An 18,814-nucleotide genomic window follows, 5' to 3' on the forward strand; every position below is an offset into this window, starting at 1 on the left:
TCATTATAATTTATCAATTAAAATCACAGACACCCCTAATCTTATCTACGTATTTATTAGATATACACTATAATTCTATGGATCTATGATGTAAGCTATTTATTATTAACGCCGTCTGTGTATTCTTCACGTGATTATCTCCAACTTGGCCACGGTTGGTGATAATAAATAGGAATTGAAAACAAATTTAAAGGCAAGAATTTCATTTGATGACGCACATAATCGGAATCAGTTCTGCAACTGCTACTGTGCTCAAACTGCTAACTCATACAGTCAGTTAAAAAGTCTTCGTAGAAATTATGTTATAGTTATTGTGATCATAAGGCACTGCGGATGCTTTCATGCGCTATAGAAGTCATAAAAATTAAAGAGACCTAAGTGTATGTGTAAATATATATTTATATGTGCTCCACAAGCCTAACCTCATACTTCGTTTGTCTGCTTTTTGTCTCCATTTTTTATTCTTATTGCGTTCGTCGTACACAACTAGCTCCGTATCGAAACGAATTGGGTCCGTTTAAATTCCAGTAGCCTAATGCGCATGCATTAAGTGTCAAAACTTGTGCGTCGCGCCTACTTTGTAAGTATGTTTTTGTGGATATTTAAATGCATCATAAAAAGGGTATGAAGGTGAAAAATGTATGTGGTTGGTTGAAGGTTTAGTAGCTGTATCAGATTTTTTGCTTAGTAAATTGAAATTCCATTATTTTTTTTAGCTTTAGATTTGAAATACTTGTTTAATAAGAAAAGGAAAATCGGTTTTCAAATATATTAGACGGAATAAGCCTGGTTGTCTCGAAGTCTTAAGTTGTTTTAAGCAATTTTAATATACCGGCCTCTAATATTGGAAAACTTGGGTAATAAAAAAAATATATTTTATATCATTATTATATTTTCATTCTAAATAATAAATAAATGTACTTTTCCTTTGCTTTAATTAAATCCAGAAAATATCAGTTTCAATTTTTCATAATTCTATTAATATTCTAATAATTCATTAATATTTATAAAACAATAAACTTTTGTTCTTTGGAACCATTCTACTTGCCACCCATCTAGTTCAGTTTTAATGCCTCAACTATGCTAGTTTCCACCAACATTGTTTAATTCACTTCTCCGCCATCATTCAGCTATTCTCATCTACCACAATTTGAAAATTTACGCCTTTATGTCTCAAATCGTTTAACACCTTCTAAACTTTTATGCTCACTGCCATTTGTACATAATTCGTTCAGAGATTTCTTAGTTAGTATCCACATTTGCATATACATATTTGTTTTTGGTGGTCTTTCAATTTCCATTCACATTTTGTGACGTTCTTATGCGGATTTATTTAACTCAGTGTGCGTGTTGTTGTTTTTTTCTTTCTTATAACTGCCTATTATTCATACTCGCTTAGTATTTTCCACTCGTTTCATATGCACGTTGTTGGCATTTCGTGCTTAATTTCACTGTTGTTGTTGCTTTTGTTGCAGTTTAAGCTTAAGCAACTTCCACGCCTCATCGCCAACCGCTGTTTTTGTTGTACGCTTAAACTCGGCTTAAATCTTTGCGTTCCAACTCGGTTTCGCTTTATAAGCAAACTCATTATTGTTGTTGTTGTTTGTGAATTTGTTTTTTTTCTTGTTATAGTGATTATTGTTTGAATGAATGTGGTTAAAACTTATTAATTATTCAAATCCGTTGAGATTATAATAATTTATAACGATAAGTTGTCGCATTCATTTACGGCAAACGTTAATACGCTAAATCGGTCATATACTTGCATAATGTATAATACATACATACATAGACGTGGTAGAGCATGCCCTGTTGGAAATTTTCAACTATTGGTTAACTGTTATGCCGGTGCTGGTAAACTTTTTTGAAACTTTTTAGTAATTCAGAGATTATTTTGAATATAAAAAACAATTTTAAATAAATTTTTCCCATTCCTCAAGACTAGACTTTTAAGTCAAGCTCTCACATTATTTTTCATATTTCAATAAAACATTTCCAGAAATCAAAATGCTAGAATGTTCTTTCTTATTCATAATTGGAAAACTGCAGCTTCGGTATTAGAAAAATTATCAAAAATCAATATTGATCGATTCCCAACATTCCTACCGGGTCTCATCGCCGTCACAATCTTAATACCACCAAGCTTAGAAAATAAAGCAAAAAGTTTATTAGCACATTTGCGGATTTGCAACTAATGCTAATCTCTAAGCATAAATATGCATTAAATGCTTATTGAATGTCAAGATTTTCCAAGGCATTATAAGGTGAGAGCAGCAAAAAACAAAAATAAATAAATAAAAGTTGCAGGAAAACAACAAAAACAAGCGTAATAAATGCGCATGAGTCAAGATTAAAAAATAAGCATGTCCCCATTCCGGTATTAGATAATAGACGTGACAAAGCAATAACTTTCGCAAAAGGCTCGATATTGCTTTGCGCGAAAAGTACAATCATCGCTAGCTGGTTAACAATATAGATTGCCTCAAAAACTATTTACCGTACGCGAAAAACGTTTTAACCTAATTGCTTACACCCAAAGAGCGATCTTTTTCTACCAAGCTAAGAATCATGTGTTGTTGCTGAAAGTGGGTTAAGTACATGAGTGAGTTCCTACATATATATGTATGTATATTACCTGTGTGTCAGCACCTAGTGCTACAAGCTGATAATATGTAATATTAACTTCAAAAGTACCGCTTTCAAATATCTTAAATTTTTTGGTGTCTCAACTTATCAGCTGTAGAAGTTGTTATTGTCAGACATTGTATGAAGTAATTAAAATGCTGTTATTGTTCTTGTTTTTTTTCAGAAAATTGGAAGATGATTGTTTTGGATGAAATATGGAATTACAAGTCGTTAATAACGTTTTGATACTTTGTTGTATATCTCATGTTTTCTGGATGATGGATCAACTATATGATTGAGCAGTTGTGGGTTAGTTAGTTGGAATAAAAATTAGATTAACGATTATCTCGAAGCAAAGGTTCTAAGTTATATTAGAATGGATTTCACAAAGAATACAGTCGAAGAGAAAAAAAGCATTCGTTAATGTTCCGAAACTTATTTCAACAGTTCAAGATAGCTTTGAGGTTGTATAAGTTTGTGAAATCAAAATGACCAGGGATTACTGCATTTATTGTGAAGATCTCTAAAATATAATTATAATATAAAGCGTTCATCAAACACAATATTCAGATCTCTTATTTGACCTAGTCTTAGCATTTATGGAAGTATTAAACATAACACAGCTAGTGAAGTGCGATGTCAAACGTAGAATAAATGTATGCAAATATTAATTATAGAATATTATTCTTCAGCATAAAATAAATTTTGTTCCGAAAGGCCGTGGGAAATATAGATAGTTGAAGATGAAAAAAAGGGTGGTTGTCACTTAAAGTGGGAACCGGTTTGTGAAAGTCCCAAAGGAATTTTAAGTTCAGAACATTGATGAAGCTAACCTCAACTTATAGTTACAAAACTTGGAAACTCTTACATAAGAAATATTCAATCATCACACTTCTTGGATTTGATAACTAGAAAATACATTTAATAATCCTCAAACAAAAACTACCTGTTTTGGGCTGGCAAAAATCATTATACAGGCTGACACCTGTCCCCGTCATTGATGCATGGTGTTAAGCCGTATTTATGATAGATATATATCTAAGAATTACGTGAGCAGCAGAGCACAAAACAAGCCAATAAAATTACAACAACAAAACATACAATTGTATCTAGCGAAAAATTGCGATATCAATGCGGCAATCAAATGATTTCAGCCGAAATATTTGGCAAATTAAACCCTTCTAACGCTTTGCTGCGACGCGACAGCGGCGAACTAACCAAATCGCTGGAAAAACAAAGACCTACCAATGTCAATGCATACAAGCACAACAATAACAACTAAGTATACGTATACAACAGCGAATACAACGACGAATATTACAACAATCAAAAAGCCGAAAAGAAATCATCAAAAATCAACAGATTAAGCGTAAAAATTTATGAGCTGCTTAAACGCTTCATATCAGTTACCATTTGTATACAATACACTTATTAGGCCAATGCATTGTTCGTTAGCAGATACATACATACATACATCCAAACATGGTGTGAATGGGTGTATGTGTGTGTTAACTTGTGGCTTTTTGTGATTGAAAGCGTACAAGCGTAGTGTGGTGCGGCCATGCCGCATTATCTGCTTCCATACGTGTATATATAGATATATATGTATATATGGAAAGTTTGTGCTTGTAGGCATAAACATGTGTATCTGTCAATCCGCTATTGAGGCGTACATAAAGGCTGAAAGCTTTACTATCGGAAAAAGAGTAAAGCAGTCGTACTATAAACGCCAATATTATCGCGACAATAAAATTAAATGCTTTATAATTAACCAAAAATACAAAAAAGTGATTTGTGAGGTTTTGGGTACTTCAACAGAAATAACCAAAAAAAATTAGTAACAACAAAAAAAGTAAAGAATAAATAACAACAAAAAAAATTAGAAGTAAAAATAACAACAACAAAAAAAGGCAACAAAAAACTAAAAAAAACCAACAACAAAATTTACAAAAAAAAAAATAAGAACAAAAATATTAACAACAATAAAGAAGTAAAAAAAAATAACAACAACAAATACATTGTCAGCTAATAATAACTAAAATTGTTTGTTGTTTTTTGATAACTTTTTCTTAAGAATCTTACAAATAAATATTTTATATTTAGTAACAGCACTTATATAGTTATTATACACTTTGTGTTGAGTGTGTTTTGGCTCAAAAGCTGCGCTAATTACTCACTAATATTTTTTTTATCATTTTTCGGCCTTTTCTCAATAGATATTTATTATCTTAATCTCGCAAAAAACAAACACAAACGACACAACTGTTTTGTGCTTCTTGTATTTTCTTCAAATTTCAACTTAGATTACCGCTAAGTAATGCTTTTTTCACGTATTTTTATTACCAACTGTCAATGGTGGATTAAAAGTATTTTTATTTGTGATAGGATTTGCGTGGAGAGATAGGCCGACGTTGGTGATAAATATATCTGTACATATGTATGCAGAGTGGCCGCGCGGCATATGGGAGCCGGTCATGTGGCGTGCAAAAGCAGATATGCTGATAGCGCGCCACTAAGTTGGAGTTAACTTTGTAGAGTATAAACATAGTGTACTAGGTGTATTTCTAATACTAGTCTGGTGTGGTATTATCAGCACGTCAACGCGATGTTTTTTTCATGTATTTGCTAACTACTGATTTGAAGACCATTTGAAGAGCGAAAATTTCTGCGGCATAATCAATCGCAAGCAAAGTAAGTGCAAGATATATAATACTATGCTTATGTGCTTATAACAAGTAACAACAGTAGCAACAACAAAATGTGTAAAAGCTACCGCACAATTTTATGACATTCCAATGACATCACTATAAAGCTTAATGCGGCGATTTATTTATTATATAGATTTACCCTTTTTCATATTTTTTCAATAAGCTCACCATAAGCCGGCACAAACACGCACACATATACATACAAGCGTAAGCGTTTACAAATGCATAGGCATGTAGGCAGATATACATACTTATATACATATGTATTTGTGTTTATGTATAAGTATATGTACATGTGGTATACGCAACCCCTTGTCGTGTCGGTGTTTGGAGCGCGATAAAAATGCGTAAATCCCCACAAACGAAATTAATTTATTAAAACCCGAAGAAGCTAACAATTTGGTGAAACTGATTTATAAATACACACATACGTGTACTCAAATGTACATATTTGTCCATACTTCTACACATACATTTGTGCTGTGTTACAGAAACGTCGCTGGCTTTATTTTTGTTGCTTTTGTTCAGCGCGTAAGTGCATATGTATATGTGTGGGGGGATATTTGTGTCACCTTGTTGCATTACGCAGCGCTGCACATTTAACGGCGCTTAATGCAGTTAATCCTTTGCTTCTAAAGTTAAACTTTGTCGCCATACCTATTTCATCGGATATATTTTCCTATTTTCAAGGAGCCTAAAGCCCATACAAAGTCTGAGAGTATATATTTTAATAAGTTTTGGAAATATTATTACAACATAATCGCTTTCGATAAAAATATTAAGAATATGTTCTTACTCATACTTCGTGGCCCTATGATCCAGTGGGAGATACAGGAAATAATGTTCATGATAAATAAAATCCTGTTCCTTGGATTACTTTAGGAATACGGTCAATATAATGTCTATCCACAGATCTCTAGACGACCATATTTAAATTAAAAAGGTCTAATTTTTTAGTTATTTTCTGGTAAAGTCTTAAAGCCCTTAAGAATTTATGAAAAACTAATATCGGCGAAAATTACATATTAAGCTCTGTATATTATTTATAAGAAAAATTAGCTACTTAAGTGTAATCTATTATTTTATTATTGATGGCATACGAAATATAGAAATATTTTTTATATTTTGTAATAAACTTTCGGTTTTAGAAAGAAAAATTCTAGAATAATTTCAAACCAATTTAACACCATAGAAGACTAACCTACATACTAAATTTTAATTATAACTTCTTTATCAGTTATTTATATATCCAATTTGATCTACTCAATTATTTACTTAACCAGTTCAGTAGTGAATAATTGATTAGCTTCATTGAATTTATAAACCACATTAATATAGACATTCGTTACACTCTTATAATCCACGGGAATGCTTTGCTTTGAAAATTTTATATTTAAACGCCAGTGAGCGAGTATTCTAATACTCCAAAATTTTTATTATCAATCAATTGTATAAATAATAAATAAATCAAAAATATCAATAAATGAAATATATTACCTACTTGTAAATTTATCAATTCACGTGAAATTTAAAATTAATTTTATTTTATAATACTTTAGTTGCTGAGGGCTGTACGCTCTATCTATCTTTAAAAATAAGTTAATCGAAATGGCTAGAAATTTCAGCGCGATATATAATACGCCTTACATTTTCGTTGCCTAATCATCAATGTCAAATTTAACGAAGTATTTGCTTATTATAAGTTAAAATCCATCCAAAACTGGTACTAACTATAAGTAGTGCAAGCCCTGTAGGAAAATTTATTTGAAAATTTTTAATTTTTAACTTGAGAAAAGCATTTTTTAGTTTCTAAGTCAATTTAAATAATTATCCATTTTTCTTTATCTAACATCAAAGCTCTCATCTAGACACCCTATATAATTTTTTCTATATACACAATTTCTTTTTTTGTTCAATCTACATATTTCTAATTGCGAATATTAATGAAATTCTTTGATCACATATTATATTTTAATATATAATTCTGGTAATATGTATATATTTTGGCTATAGTCGTCCTGCAGCGATAATTTTAATAAATTTTTCCAGTATCCTGAGTATTTTAGTAACTTTGTTTCAATCTAAATTATGAAATTATTTTAAAATTATTTAATTTTTATTGAAGAATATATGACACTAAACCCAAAGAGTCTAGTACACAGAAGTAGAAAAAAACTACTTTTGATTCGAAACCTTCACTTTCCTACGGGGCTCATTCGCCTATAATATCTACTAATTCAGAAAAGTTTATATATATAATACCACCAATGTACAAATTTATATACAAATTTAGTTAGTGACTTTGTTGCGCGATAAGCCGTTAGAAAAAAACAGACTAAAATAATAATATTAAATCAGAATTTATCAAAAAAATATACACTTAGAGATAAAATAATTACACACTTGGGACATAATCAATTATATTGCGGCGAAAAACAACAACAAACAACAGATGTATCACAAAGTGTTCAACGGGCAACAAATGCACACACAAACACAACCGTTAGATTGTTGTATAAATAAGTGTGCCTGTATTTGTATGTTTATAGCCATTTGCACGCGCAATCGCATGACTTACGATTAAAATTCAATTCGTTTATATTTTTATCAGATATTTTTGGATTAACTGCGCTGCAAACTCACCCAGAGTAGATTTATACACACACACAAACACACACACACATGACAAACTCGCATGTGTTAGCTGTTATGACGCTCAATTACTGCCACGGCTTGTGTGTAGGGGAGTGAGGTGCTTTGTTTGGGCGTGTAACCCCTTTGCGCTTTGCGCCATAACGCTTACGCTTACGCTTTATGCGCATTCGCTTAGTGGGTCAACAGGATTATCTTATCTGTGACGCGGTGTTGAGTGCGGCTAAAAACAGTGCCCACATTGTCGACAGCAGCGGCACATGAAAAACGTGCAGCGGGCAGAGCGCGGTAGCGGAGTTAGCAAACTAAAGCGCTAAATAAACGTGCAAATGTTGGTATGTATGTAAGTAAAAAAAAATCGTAGGCATATTTACAAATTATATGACGATGCGTCGCGTGTATTTATGAACGTTATATTGTTTATGCCCGCAAAATGCCGCAGATGTGAGTAAAATAAGTAAGAGTACGCGCTTACTCATTACAGTAATCCATAGTACTAACGGTGCTTCATAATATTTTAAGATATTGCTTTGAGAATAATAGCATTAAGAGCATTGATTACAAAAAAATATATATATTTGTATGTAATAACAACAAAATATAATATAAAAACCGTTGTTTTGAACTTTGAATTTACTTGAAAATTAAATTGATATTAATCCATGAAAAAAAATTAAAATATATATATATATTTTACATTTTTCTTCCTCTTCTTCTTTTTCTACACTCTCTGCACTCTAAATCTTCAGGTAGTCTTTATCAAAAAAATAATTTTTATTTTTTTATGCTCATAATTTGAACCTACGACACACCAGCTGATAGTCACGCACTTAAACACTTGAATTTAGCGGTCTATTTGTATTTATCTACTAATTGCCATTTAATTAATACCATAAACAATTATCTCTCTTTAATACGGCATAAAGCTTGGTGTATAGTGAGGCGAGATAATAAATTAATAAACTGTTTATAACGAAGAAAAAATTACTACATTTCGCATAAGTGATATTACTCATTTTTAATAATTATTTATTTACTAAATATGACTAAGATAATTCAGAGTAATTGACTATCATAATCCACTGTAGTTGTTTTGCTTTAGTTGTGCTAACATTTTTGCACTTTGACAATGACCCGGGAAGATAATTGCTGCTGATAACTGCAGTATTAACGTATATTTATAAATTTAATTCAATGTCGTAATTTTTCTAAGCAAACTATTAGCAAAAATATTTTTTGACCAGTTATTTTTACAACTACTCTCTTTGTCCACCATATAGGGCGGTCATACGTTTCTACAACTCTACGCAACACAATGAATGAGTTTTACGAAATGTATGTATGTATGTATGCCAATGTGTCGCCACACGCTAAATTAACAGTAAAAATTCTGAAAAACCACAATGCCCATTGTCACCCACACACATCTCAATTATAACATCCAAAAGCGTAGTGGTTGTCATCGGGTTTTTTTTTTTGTTTCTTACTCATTGCTAACGTTTGCTTTGGACAACCGAGTGCCTGATAAGGATTATCGTAATCTGCGCTAATAGACGTACAACGGCACAGTAAGATAACTGCAGCAAAGAAAGCCGCAAATACACACACATACATACATACATACAAATGCAATTACTTTCTTTGCACCTTTATTTGATTGTTATTGTTGTTGCAGAGGCAGCGTTAAAACAAAGTGGAAAAACGCAAATAAAAAACAACAACAATAACAAACACATGCACAATGTATCATCTACTTAGATTTTGCCTTTGTTGGCATTGCCTGAGCTGTCAATTGTTTTATTTTATTTTTTCGGCACCACCAATGTTCCGTATGTCTGTGTATTGGGTGTTTATACACCTGCACGTTGTTGCGTGCACAAGTGCGTATATTTGAGTTTAGGCTTTATTTGCAATTTTGACTTTTTAATGCCTCAATACACTCAGTCCAAAAGAAGAAAGAATTGAAGATTTGTAGAATGCGGATTGTGCTTAGCACTTTCGCTCGAATCGTCAATTAATAAATACTTTTGCTTTATGAAAATTCATAGTTAGAAATAACAACAACAATCTTTTTCCTTCGCCATATAAAGAACATATTTTTCCCCGATAATTAGTGAACTAATTTCCCGTCGGCATTATCATGGGGTAATTATGTCATAGGCATATTTTTTTCTAAAATTATTAAATGTGAATCCCTTAAGTATCTTTGAATCATCAGCTCTGTGTCTTTCACAGACTTACTGACTTTTGGACACATATCAGCGTAGGAGACATTCAGTCTGAAATTATCTTTGTTATCGTTAAAAAAATTAGCATTAATGGATGCTTGTTTGTATGTATGTATGTGTTGATATTGGTATTTCACTTCTTGAAGATATGGCATAAATGCTTTTTACACAACTAGATTTACATACATTGAAAGCTGTTTACTCCACAGATAAGCATTGTACCAAGTGGAATGTATAGAAGAAGAAATATATATGTTTATGAAGATAACTGTAAAAGTTTGAATAAATGAAATTTTGAATAATGGGGAAAGTAAGTATATGGATATCTCAAAGTGTTTAATTAAAGTAAGTAGATCAACAAAATTTTATTGTATAATAGTAAGTAGTTGTTTTAAAAACCTTGAGTTTTCAAATTTCTGAAGCTTAATCCTTTTAGGTGTTTCTGATAATTCTGTATTACCGAAATAATGGACAATCAAATAGTTTTCGAACAGTAAAAGGCTACGCTAACTTCATCTGCTTCCAAAACATGAAAGACAAACACATCTTGGTGTAGACGGAATTCTGTAATTATTACAGGTAAATTCATGGAAAAGTTTAAAATTATTTTATGCAGCTGCTTTATAACACACAGTGGCTTACAATTTATCAACAAACACATGGAAATCTTAAAAATTATATAGTTTTTGTATGAAATTGCCCACTAAAGTCATAAAAATATCACTCCGAGAGAGTAGAAGTCACTTTTTTACCAACATAATGGAAAAAGTCCAAGGTACATAGTTGTAGACAATAATTATCTAAGATCCTTTCATGAATATCATACAATTATGATATTGATAGAAAAATAATTTTCGTTTGAAATTTGATGTTGAACATTTTTAAAAGAAAGATAGATAAACCAAGAATCAGACAGTTAAATGATCTTGATTCATTGGGATATTTAAATTATCCTTATTTTTATAAATTTATTTAAATAATCACAAATGAGTGCTTCTTTGAAATCATTTTTAATAAGTAAATAAGATAATTGAATCCACATTTTAGTCTTTAACTCACCTGTGGACCTGCATTGGCGGCAACCCAAGCCTCAGCAAATGTTTCCATAGCACTCTGGAAATCCATTTTTAACAAATTCTTACTTTAATAGCGACGGGTTTTAAGATTTTGAACTTAAAGTTTTTTATACTCGATTTTTTGTATATTTTAATGTTTTCCCCAATGATCACACTTATCAAAACTTTGCGATGATTCTTAGAGTTTATTCAAAAACTACAGCGCTTACTATAATTAAGTTCCACTATTGTTTTCTATTATATATACAATATTTATATTTTTTACATATTTTCCCACTGCCAATTGGACACACACATGCACTAGTAATAACTGCAGCTGAGCGTAATCACTGAAAAGTCATTGGCGCTTGACCATTTGGCGATCGTGTTATAGCATTAGACCGTTAGTTAGACGTATGCACCGATATAACTTAATTTCGCTGCAACTGCTAATAGAACTATTGGAAATGTGGTTGCGCGCTTGATTGATTGTTGGCAACGGCGTTGACGCGGCATCATTAACAGTTCATTTCGCAAGCAGTTGACGGAGTCAGGCAGGATCTCTACGATGTAAGTATTTGTAAATTTACTGTATTTCAATTGTTAGTATTTGCTTAGATTTGCCTGTAGGTGGCAGCGACTTCATGTAATAAGCTTTACACTGGACGCGCGACAAAGTCCGTAGCAGAAGCGTAACTAACGCGCCTAACGAGTGAAAAGCAGTGATGCATTTAAAGTTAGATTGCTTGATTGCTTGGACACTTAATGAAGTGCTTTCTTATTGGTTTTACTGTGTGCTGGTTTGCGAACGCTTATGGAAATTCCGCGGCACAAGCTTTGAGGTATGACTTTTTGCGAGTTTCAAAGAATTTTTATTTTATTTAATAATTTTTATTGTTTGCACTTTCTTAGAAGCGGTTTATATTAGGAACTAGAAAACGACTAGCATTCAGCGTAAAGGTGTTTTTACAATTTAAAAGCGGTGGCATTTTAATCAGTACTGTTGTTTTAATGAATTTTTTTATTTCCATGTTTTTTTACATGATCCTAAATTCACTGCACTAACACGTTTTCGGCTTTTGAATTTACTTAACGGTATTACGGCGTTACGCTAACTCGCTCGCTATTTGCTTGGATTCACTGCGCTGTCCGTCCGTATATCGACACGCACGCTTCACACTTGATCGGGCGCCATTCAACGACTGACTGTCAACATGCAATGTCAATTGCCACAATGATAAGCTCAGCTGCGCTCCACTTCAATGTCCCCACTGGCAGCGTCTCCATAAGCATTTCACCGCGCTAGCCCCCTTCTTTTTTTTGCTGTAGACCGACGCTTAATTCGTATTGACGATTTATTTGATTTACTTGTATTGTTGTTGTTGTTGTAATTGTTGTTATTAACAGTGATTTCTAATGCCGCGCATCACATATCATCCACACTTTAATTTGTAGTTGCCTTCATTGATGACACGCCGTCGTCTCCTCTGCTGCTCCACTTCACCTCTGATCCACTGTCATTAATGGCATTTGATTGTGTGTAATAACTTTTTCGTTCAATTTATTATTTATCTATTTCACATGTATACTTTTGTATGCAAGTATGTATGTATGTTCGCTATTTGTTCTATTGTTTTGTTTATTACATTTATCAGTCAGTTAGTAGTTTTATCGTGACAAAATCGAGCAACATAACATCCTTCTACACTGTCAGTTGCCGCACAACTGATTCTGTTTAGCGCTCTCAACAATTCACCTCAAATTTACCTTTAAGCATGCATTGCTTGGGTTGTGTGCGTGTATGTGTGCCGGCATGCTTGCAAATGTGTCTGTGCGGCGTTGGCTCTCTGCATTTCATTGCATTTGTAGTGGTGTTATGATGGCGCTCTCGAAATGTTGCCTTCTTCTGTAGTGGTATGCGCTCTACACATACTTATACACTTTGGTCTCGGAAATTCTACATTCTCTTGCGAATTCTCTCAAGCGTTGTGCCACCACATATCGGATGCATAATTTCCTATTGTTTAGTTGAATTACCAATACTTTCTGTTAATCAAATAATAATATGAGGCGCCATTTTATATTGCCAAATAATGAATATTTCTTCTCTTGTGATATGATGAATATACACTTATTTAAGTAGTATTAACTAATATGATTTCAAAGATCTTAAATTATGATTTAGCAAAGTAACGAGTAATCCTCAAGCTAATTCAAGGTTTCGTATTCTTCAAAAATGTCTTTTTTAAACTAATTAAGTTAATATGAAAGAAAATATCAATTAAATCTGAATCTGTAAAATTTGGATTATTCAGATACATTATCAATGAACTTATGAAAATTCTTAATCCAATACTCCAACAAATTCCATTCAAATGTCATTGGAAATAGTGTCAACCTAAGTTCCTATTTGACAATTCTGACTTTGAATACGGGACATGATGGATAAGTCTTTAGACATCAGAAAATGGTATGATAGTTTCAAAGCCGTAAGCGATTAATTTGAAAGGAGACACAAAAATTGTTGAAAATTTATCAATTGTATTTCTCATAAGCGTTAATCAAGAGATAATTCAATATATTACACTTTAGCTCCTCCAAAGTCACAGTTGCAGAACATACAACTGCTAAAGGTGTGAAAAGGAACTAATAAGCTTAGGGTAGGAGAAATAAAACTTCACTAACCTAGTTATCGTACATTTTGTCCCCAATATTAAGGTCTCTATATCCCGTTACGGCTGATATTGACCATGACAACCGCACTGTTAGTTCTGCTTTTTTAGGCTAAATAGGCTCATGCTCATCTCATCTCACTGTTTACAGTGATCACTTAGAAGTTGTAGATAATTTCGTCTATATTGGAACCAGCATTAACACCAATAATACTGTCAGCCTTGAAATTGAACCCATAGTCACTTTTTACAACAGGTGCTTCTATGGACTGAGTAGGCAATTAAAAAGTAAAATCCTCTATCGCAGAACAAAAATCAAACTCTGCAAGTCTTTCATCTGGCTTTAGGGTGCAGAAATATGGACGATATCAACAACCGATGAGATGGCATTAGAAGTTTTCGAGAGATTTATGGTCTTGGAATGATGAGCTGTAGGAGTTATAGACGAAATTGTCATAGTTCAGCGAATAAAAGGACAGCGGCTACGCTGGCTAGGTCATGTTGTCCAAATGTATTAAAAGACATCACCTTTGGAAGCGTTCGGTGGAGTACCTGCTAGTGGAGGTCGAGGAAGAGGAAGGCCTCCATTCCGTTGGAAAGACCAGGTGGTGAAGGGCTTGGCCGCACTTGGTATCACCAATTGGCGCCACCAAAAGGAAACATGAGTGATGCGCTGTTGTTACCACTACTATATTCAATTAAGTAGTGGCTACCGAGGAAAGAATAAAAAAATTTCGGGCTAATATCTAATGATGAAAGACGAAAGATGCTTCTATAAAAAATTTAGATTAAAAGAAGGATTTTAATTTGTATGCATTTCAATGACGCAAAGTAACGACCTTTGGTTCAATTAAAAGTTTTGGTTGCGCTTCAGATAATCGGAACGATGATTAAAGAATTTGTATTTGGATAATAATTTTGGGATTAAATATCCATAATTTCATTTGAAGCAGTTATACAAGCTATCGAATATACATAAATCTATGTCAGAAAAATCGAAAATATTTCTTATTATAAATAACTAATAATAAAATTAATTTTTTTCTCTTTGAAATCTAAATTTTTGTTATTTCTTAATTATAATAAACTCATTAAAACTTTACATAAAATTCGAAATTAACGCAAAATTCATGCATACAAGGATCTAATTGGAATTGGATTCATAGTCCTTCCTTTCATATTGTGGAGAGTGTTTTAATTTTTACAGAGACCGGCTTTTTCAAACACACTCTCAACTGTGTGTATGTTTTGGTGAGAGAAATTCAAAACAAAATACACGCATACAATCGCAGTTGCGTGTGGAGGCAAGCAAAATGAGCGAGCTCACGAGAGCACGCATACTTTTGCAAATGCTGCCAAACTGATAAGGGAGAACCAAATGGCAACAATAAAATAAGGCAAAAATATGGTAAATTTATTTTAAGTAAATACTATCATTTAATAAATTAATTTATGTATTTTTTGAACACTTTAATTTACAGACATATACGTGTATATATACAATCGAAAAAATACATATTTATTAAAATTTTCATAGTGGAAGACCTATGACAACTCATTTGTTTATTTTGCAAAGGCTCTCAATTGCCCACCGCACCTGTTCGGGCGCTTTGCATACGCTGACACTCTCGCAGCTGCTTATTCGTTTGGATTTGCGAGCCCGACGAAAGAGTCCGCTATTGCGCTACTGCACAATCGAATGGTTATGGATGGATGAATGGGTGGATTTTTGGATTCCGGTTTCAACCACCCTAACCCAACCAGCGGATATGCCGATTATGCGAGTGCGAAAGAGTCAACGGATATATTTACAATCGCCGTTTGATAACGCGCGGTAGTGTGTCGTGCGAAAGTGGCATTGGCAATGGTGGCGAAGGCATTAGCGTTGGCGTTGAAAGTGTCGGGCGTCACTTGTGAGTGTTGTTGTTGGCGAAATTTTCATGTGCGAGGCTTTACTTCGGGCACTCATTGCGGGTCGACATACACAAATGCGAATGCATACAAAATAAAGCTAAAGCAACACCCACTCCTGCGCACGATTTTTTGTTGTCTCATTTTTCCTTGCTGTTCTTGTTCTTCTACCATTTACATGTGCTTCGTTGTGTGTGTGCTGTTGTTGTAGGAATGTGTGTGCTTGATTTCAGGTTTAGTAGCAATGTGCAATGAAATTTGTTGGTCCTTTTCCTTTTTGTTGCTGCTTAGCTTCGTGCGCGTTGTTGTAGTTAAGAGAGCAGATAATGCGCGCGCATTACATGCGATTAGGTGCTGCACGAAGGATTTAGCCAACCAAATACAAAAGCTGCACCGCACATAGCAAAGTGCGCTGGTATGCGAGTGGGCATACAAGAAGGCGTAGTACATATTAATTGACAAATAATCTTTCTATATACTAGTTTAAGTGGATATTTATTTTTTTGAATTATTATTTGAGTAAATGGCAAATAGTGAGGGGAATGTATTTTCAAACAATTATTATAAAAACATAACAAAGAGTTTCAGATATTATAGGAAAACTATATTGCACATAAACCATATTTTACTTTAATGTACATGTACATACCTCAAAATTTATTAAATTTGATAATTATTTAATATTAGAAAATTATTCTTCACAATAAATTACACACTTAAATATAAATTTTAATTAATTTGAAGTAGACACACACGCACACAACCTCCGACAACTAATAATACGTTCTAGAATCGTATGTATTATCTGAGTTGTGTTTTTACGGTCTCCATTATTTTGGCAGGTATCAATTTGTTTAAAGTTTTTTCAATTTACGTGGGTAATGAGACAGTTTATTTCCATGGTATTAAGGTATTATGTTAACTGATGTCAGTAGAAGCAAATGAAAATGTAGGACATATCTTTTTTATAAATCTTAGAAGTTTTTGTTTTCAGATACAGTGGCACCTTGATTCTTGCACATCTCGATACTTTCAACAGCGCGATTCTTGCAACAAAGAAATATTTTTCAATACTTGCGGCAGCAAAAAATTTTGGCCTCGATAATTGCGACGACGAATTCCAGAGAACTCCAGCTTTTTTTCGATGATATATTGTTGTGTCTCTTACGCACGTGCTTTCTAGGAGAATAGAGTTACAAAAAAACCGTTTAGGTCACATCGCTCGACGATGAAAAATAGTAGACGATGCACCTTAAAAAATCCAATATGATTTTTGACAAATGTATGGAATGTGTATTCAACTCGGTCATCATTTTACAAATTGTTCGACGTAACAAACTGAAATTGAGCAATGATTTGAGGAATCTACTTAAAAGTCTATCGTACAATATGAAGTTCACTGCGCCGATGATGATAACCCTATCTGGAGAAATAATCGACGTGATCTTGAATACGTCAAAGTGAATACGAAAGTTACGTCAGAGGAGACTATATTATTCAATATTTGCCTAGAATGGGCGGAGCAAAACAACGCTTTATTACACGCTATGTTATGACGCACCATAGACTCAGAAAAAATATTCGATACATGCGACATCCTCAATACTTTCATTGAGCTCGGTTTTCATTACTTGCAAGAATCGAGGTATTATTGTAATTAAGTTCATCAATATTTAAAATGCGACCGATTAGTAAAATAAAAAATTATTTTAAAATTATTATATTTAAATTTAATTTATAAATATTTTGAATTTGCATAATTTCAGTTGTAAAAATTAAAAAATAAGCTTCATTTAAGAATTCGTTTTTATTTATAATTAATACGATTTTTCATTAAAATACTAAATATTGGAGTTAAAAAACTTTATAACTTTGTAACAGTAATGAAAATTATTAAAATTAGTGATGAAAAGATTGTTGAAATACTAGAGCATTTTGTGGAAATGTGATAAAAAATTATATTTGGATTTAGATATTACAATGGAAATATTTTTCTTAAATTTTTCATTCTTTAAACAACTACACAAAGCTTAAAACATTACAAAATTGATGTGCAAAAATACGCCGATCCGAACCGAATTTTATTCATTATCTACATATATGTAGGTAGTTACCAAAAGGTGGTATGTGCAAACATATGTATAATATCACAATACTTACAGAATACATATTTACAAAAAATTTTATATAAGTTTATATGTACATAGAAGTGAGTATGTGCGCTACAACTCCTCCAATTAATTAAATCCTATTCGCACAAACACAAATGAGTATATGCATATAAGATTGTATATAAGTAAACATGTAAAAGCATGTACTTCGTTAAATTGCCAAATGTGAATGTGTGCATTGTTCGCGACTCACTCATTCGTTCGGCTACCCAACCGTATTTTTCATATTAATATACCAAAATGTGTTTGTTGTTGTATCAACTCCACTGCATTGGCGCAGATTATCTCGCGCATCGTTGGTTTTGTTATTTTTATACTCATGGCTTTTACTTACTTTATCCCACCGCCCATCGCCCCAAGCACAAAGTATATAAAAGCGAGTACACACACCGACATGTCTTCGTGTAACTGTATGTGTTCTGCTTTGGCGTAAATGAAGTGTTTCACACACTGTGCTAGTGAATGTTGTTGTTATTGTTGCTGGATTATTGTGCGCTCATCGTTAGTAAAGAGAGCGCAGCGTGCGTCTGTGTTTAGCACCTCGCAAGCGGCAACTGTTGGAATCGGAGCCCAACACAGCTTGGAGCCGGAGAGGAAGCCGCCGTCGGTGATTTGTGCTTTTGGTGCGACAGAGTGAGAGCTAAACACGCGATAACCCACCCTGCCCCCAAAAACTTAAACCCGGAGCAACAATAAAAAGCAACAGCAAACGCCAGCTGAGACGAGCGCCGACATTGAACAAAAACGTAAATAAATAAATAAGAAAAAAAAAATGTGGAGCAAAAGCACAAA

The 18,814-nt window shown here is 33.0% G+C and overlaps 1 protein-coding gene across 1 annotated transcript in view; it reads right to left on the reverse strand.

Moving 5' to 3' along the window:
• LOC105209306 (uncharacterized) overlaps window positions 1-13,003 on the reverse strand; it is a 115,002-nt gene extending 101,999 nt beyond the window's left edge. Inside the window, exon 1 of the mRNA XM_011179657.3 lies at window positions 11,273-13,003. Within this exon, the coding sequence (XP_011177959.1) occupies window positions 11,273-11,338 (66 nt within the window). The 5' untranslated portion in view covers window positions 11,339-13,003. The remainder of the gene's footprint in view (window positions 1-11,272) is intronic.
• Window positions 13,004-18,814: the final 5,811 nt, after the last annotated feature.

Source organism: Zeugodacus cucurbitae, chromosome 6 (genome assembly GCF_028554725.1).
Source record: "Zeugodacus cucurbitae isolate PBARC_wt_2022May chromosome 6, idZeuCucr1.2, whole genome shotgun sequence".
Lineage (NCBI taxonomy): Eukaryota > Metazoa > Arthropoda > Insecta > Diptera > Tephritidae > Zeugodacus > Zeugodacus cucurbitae.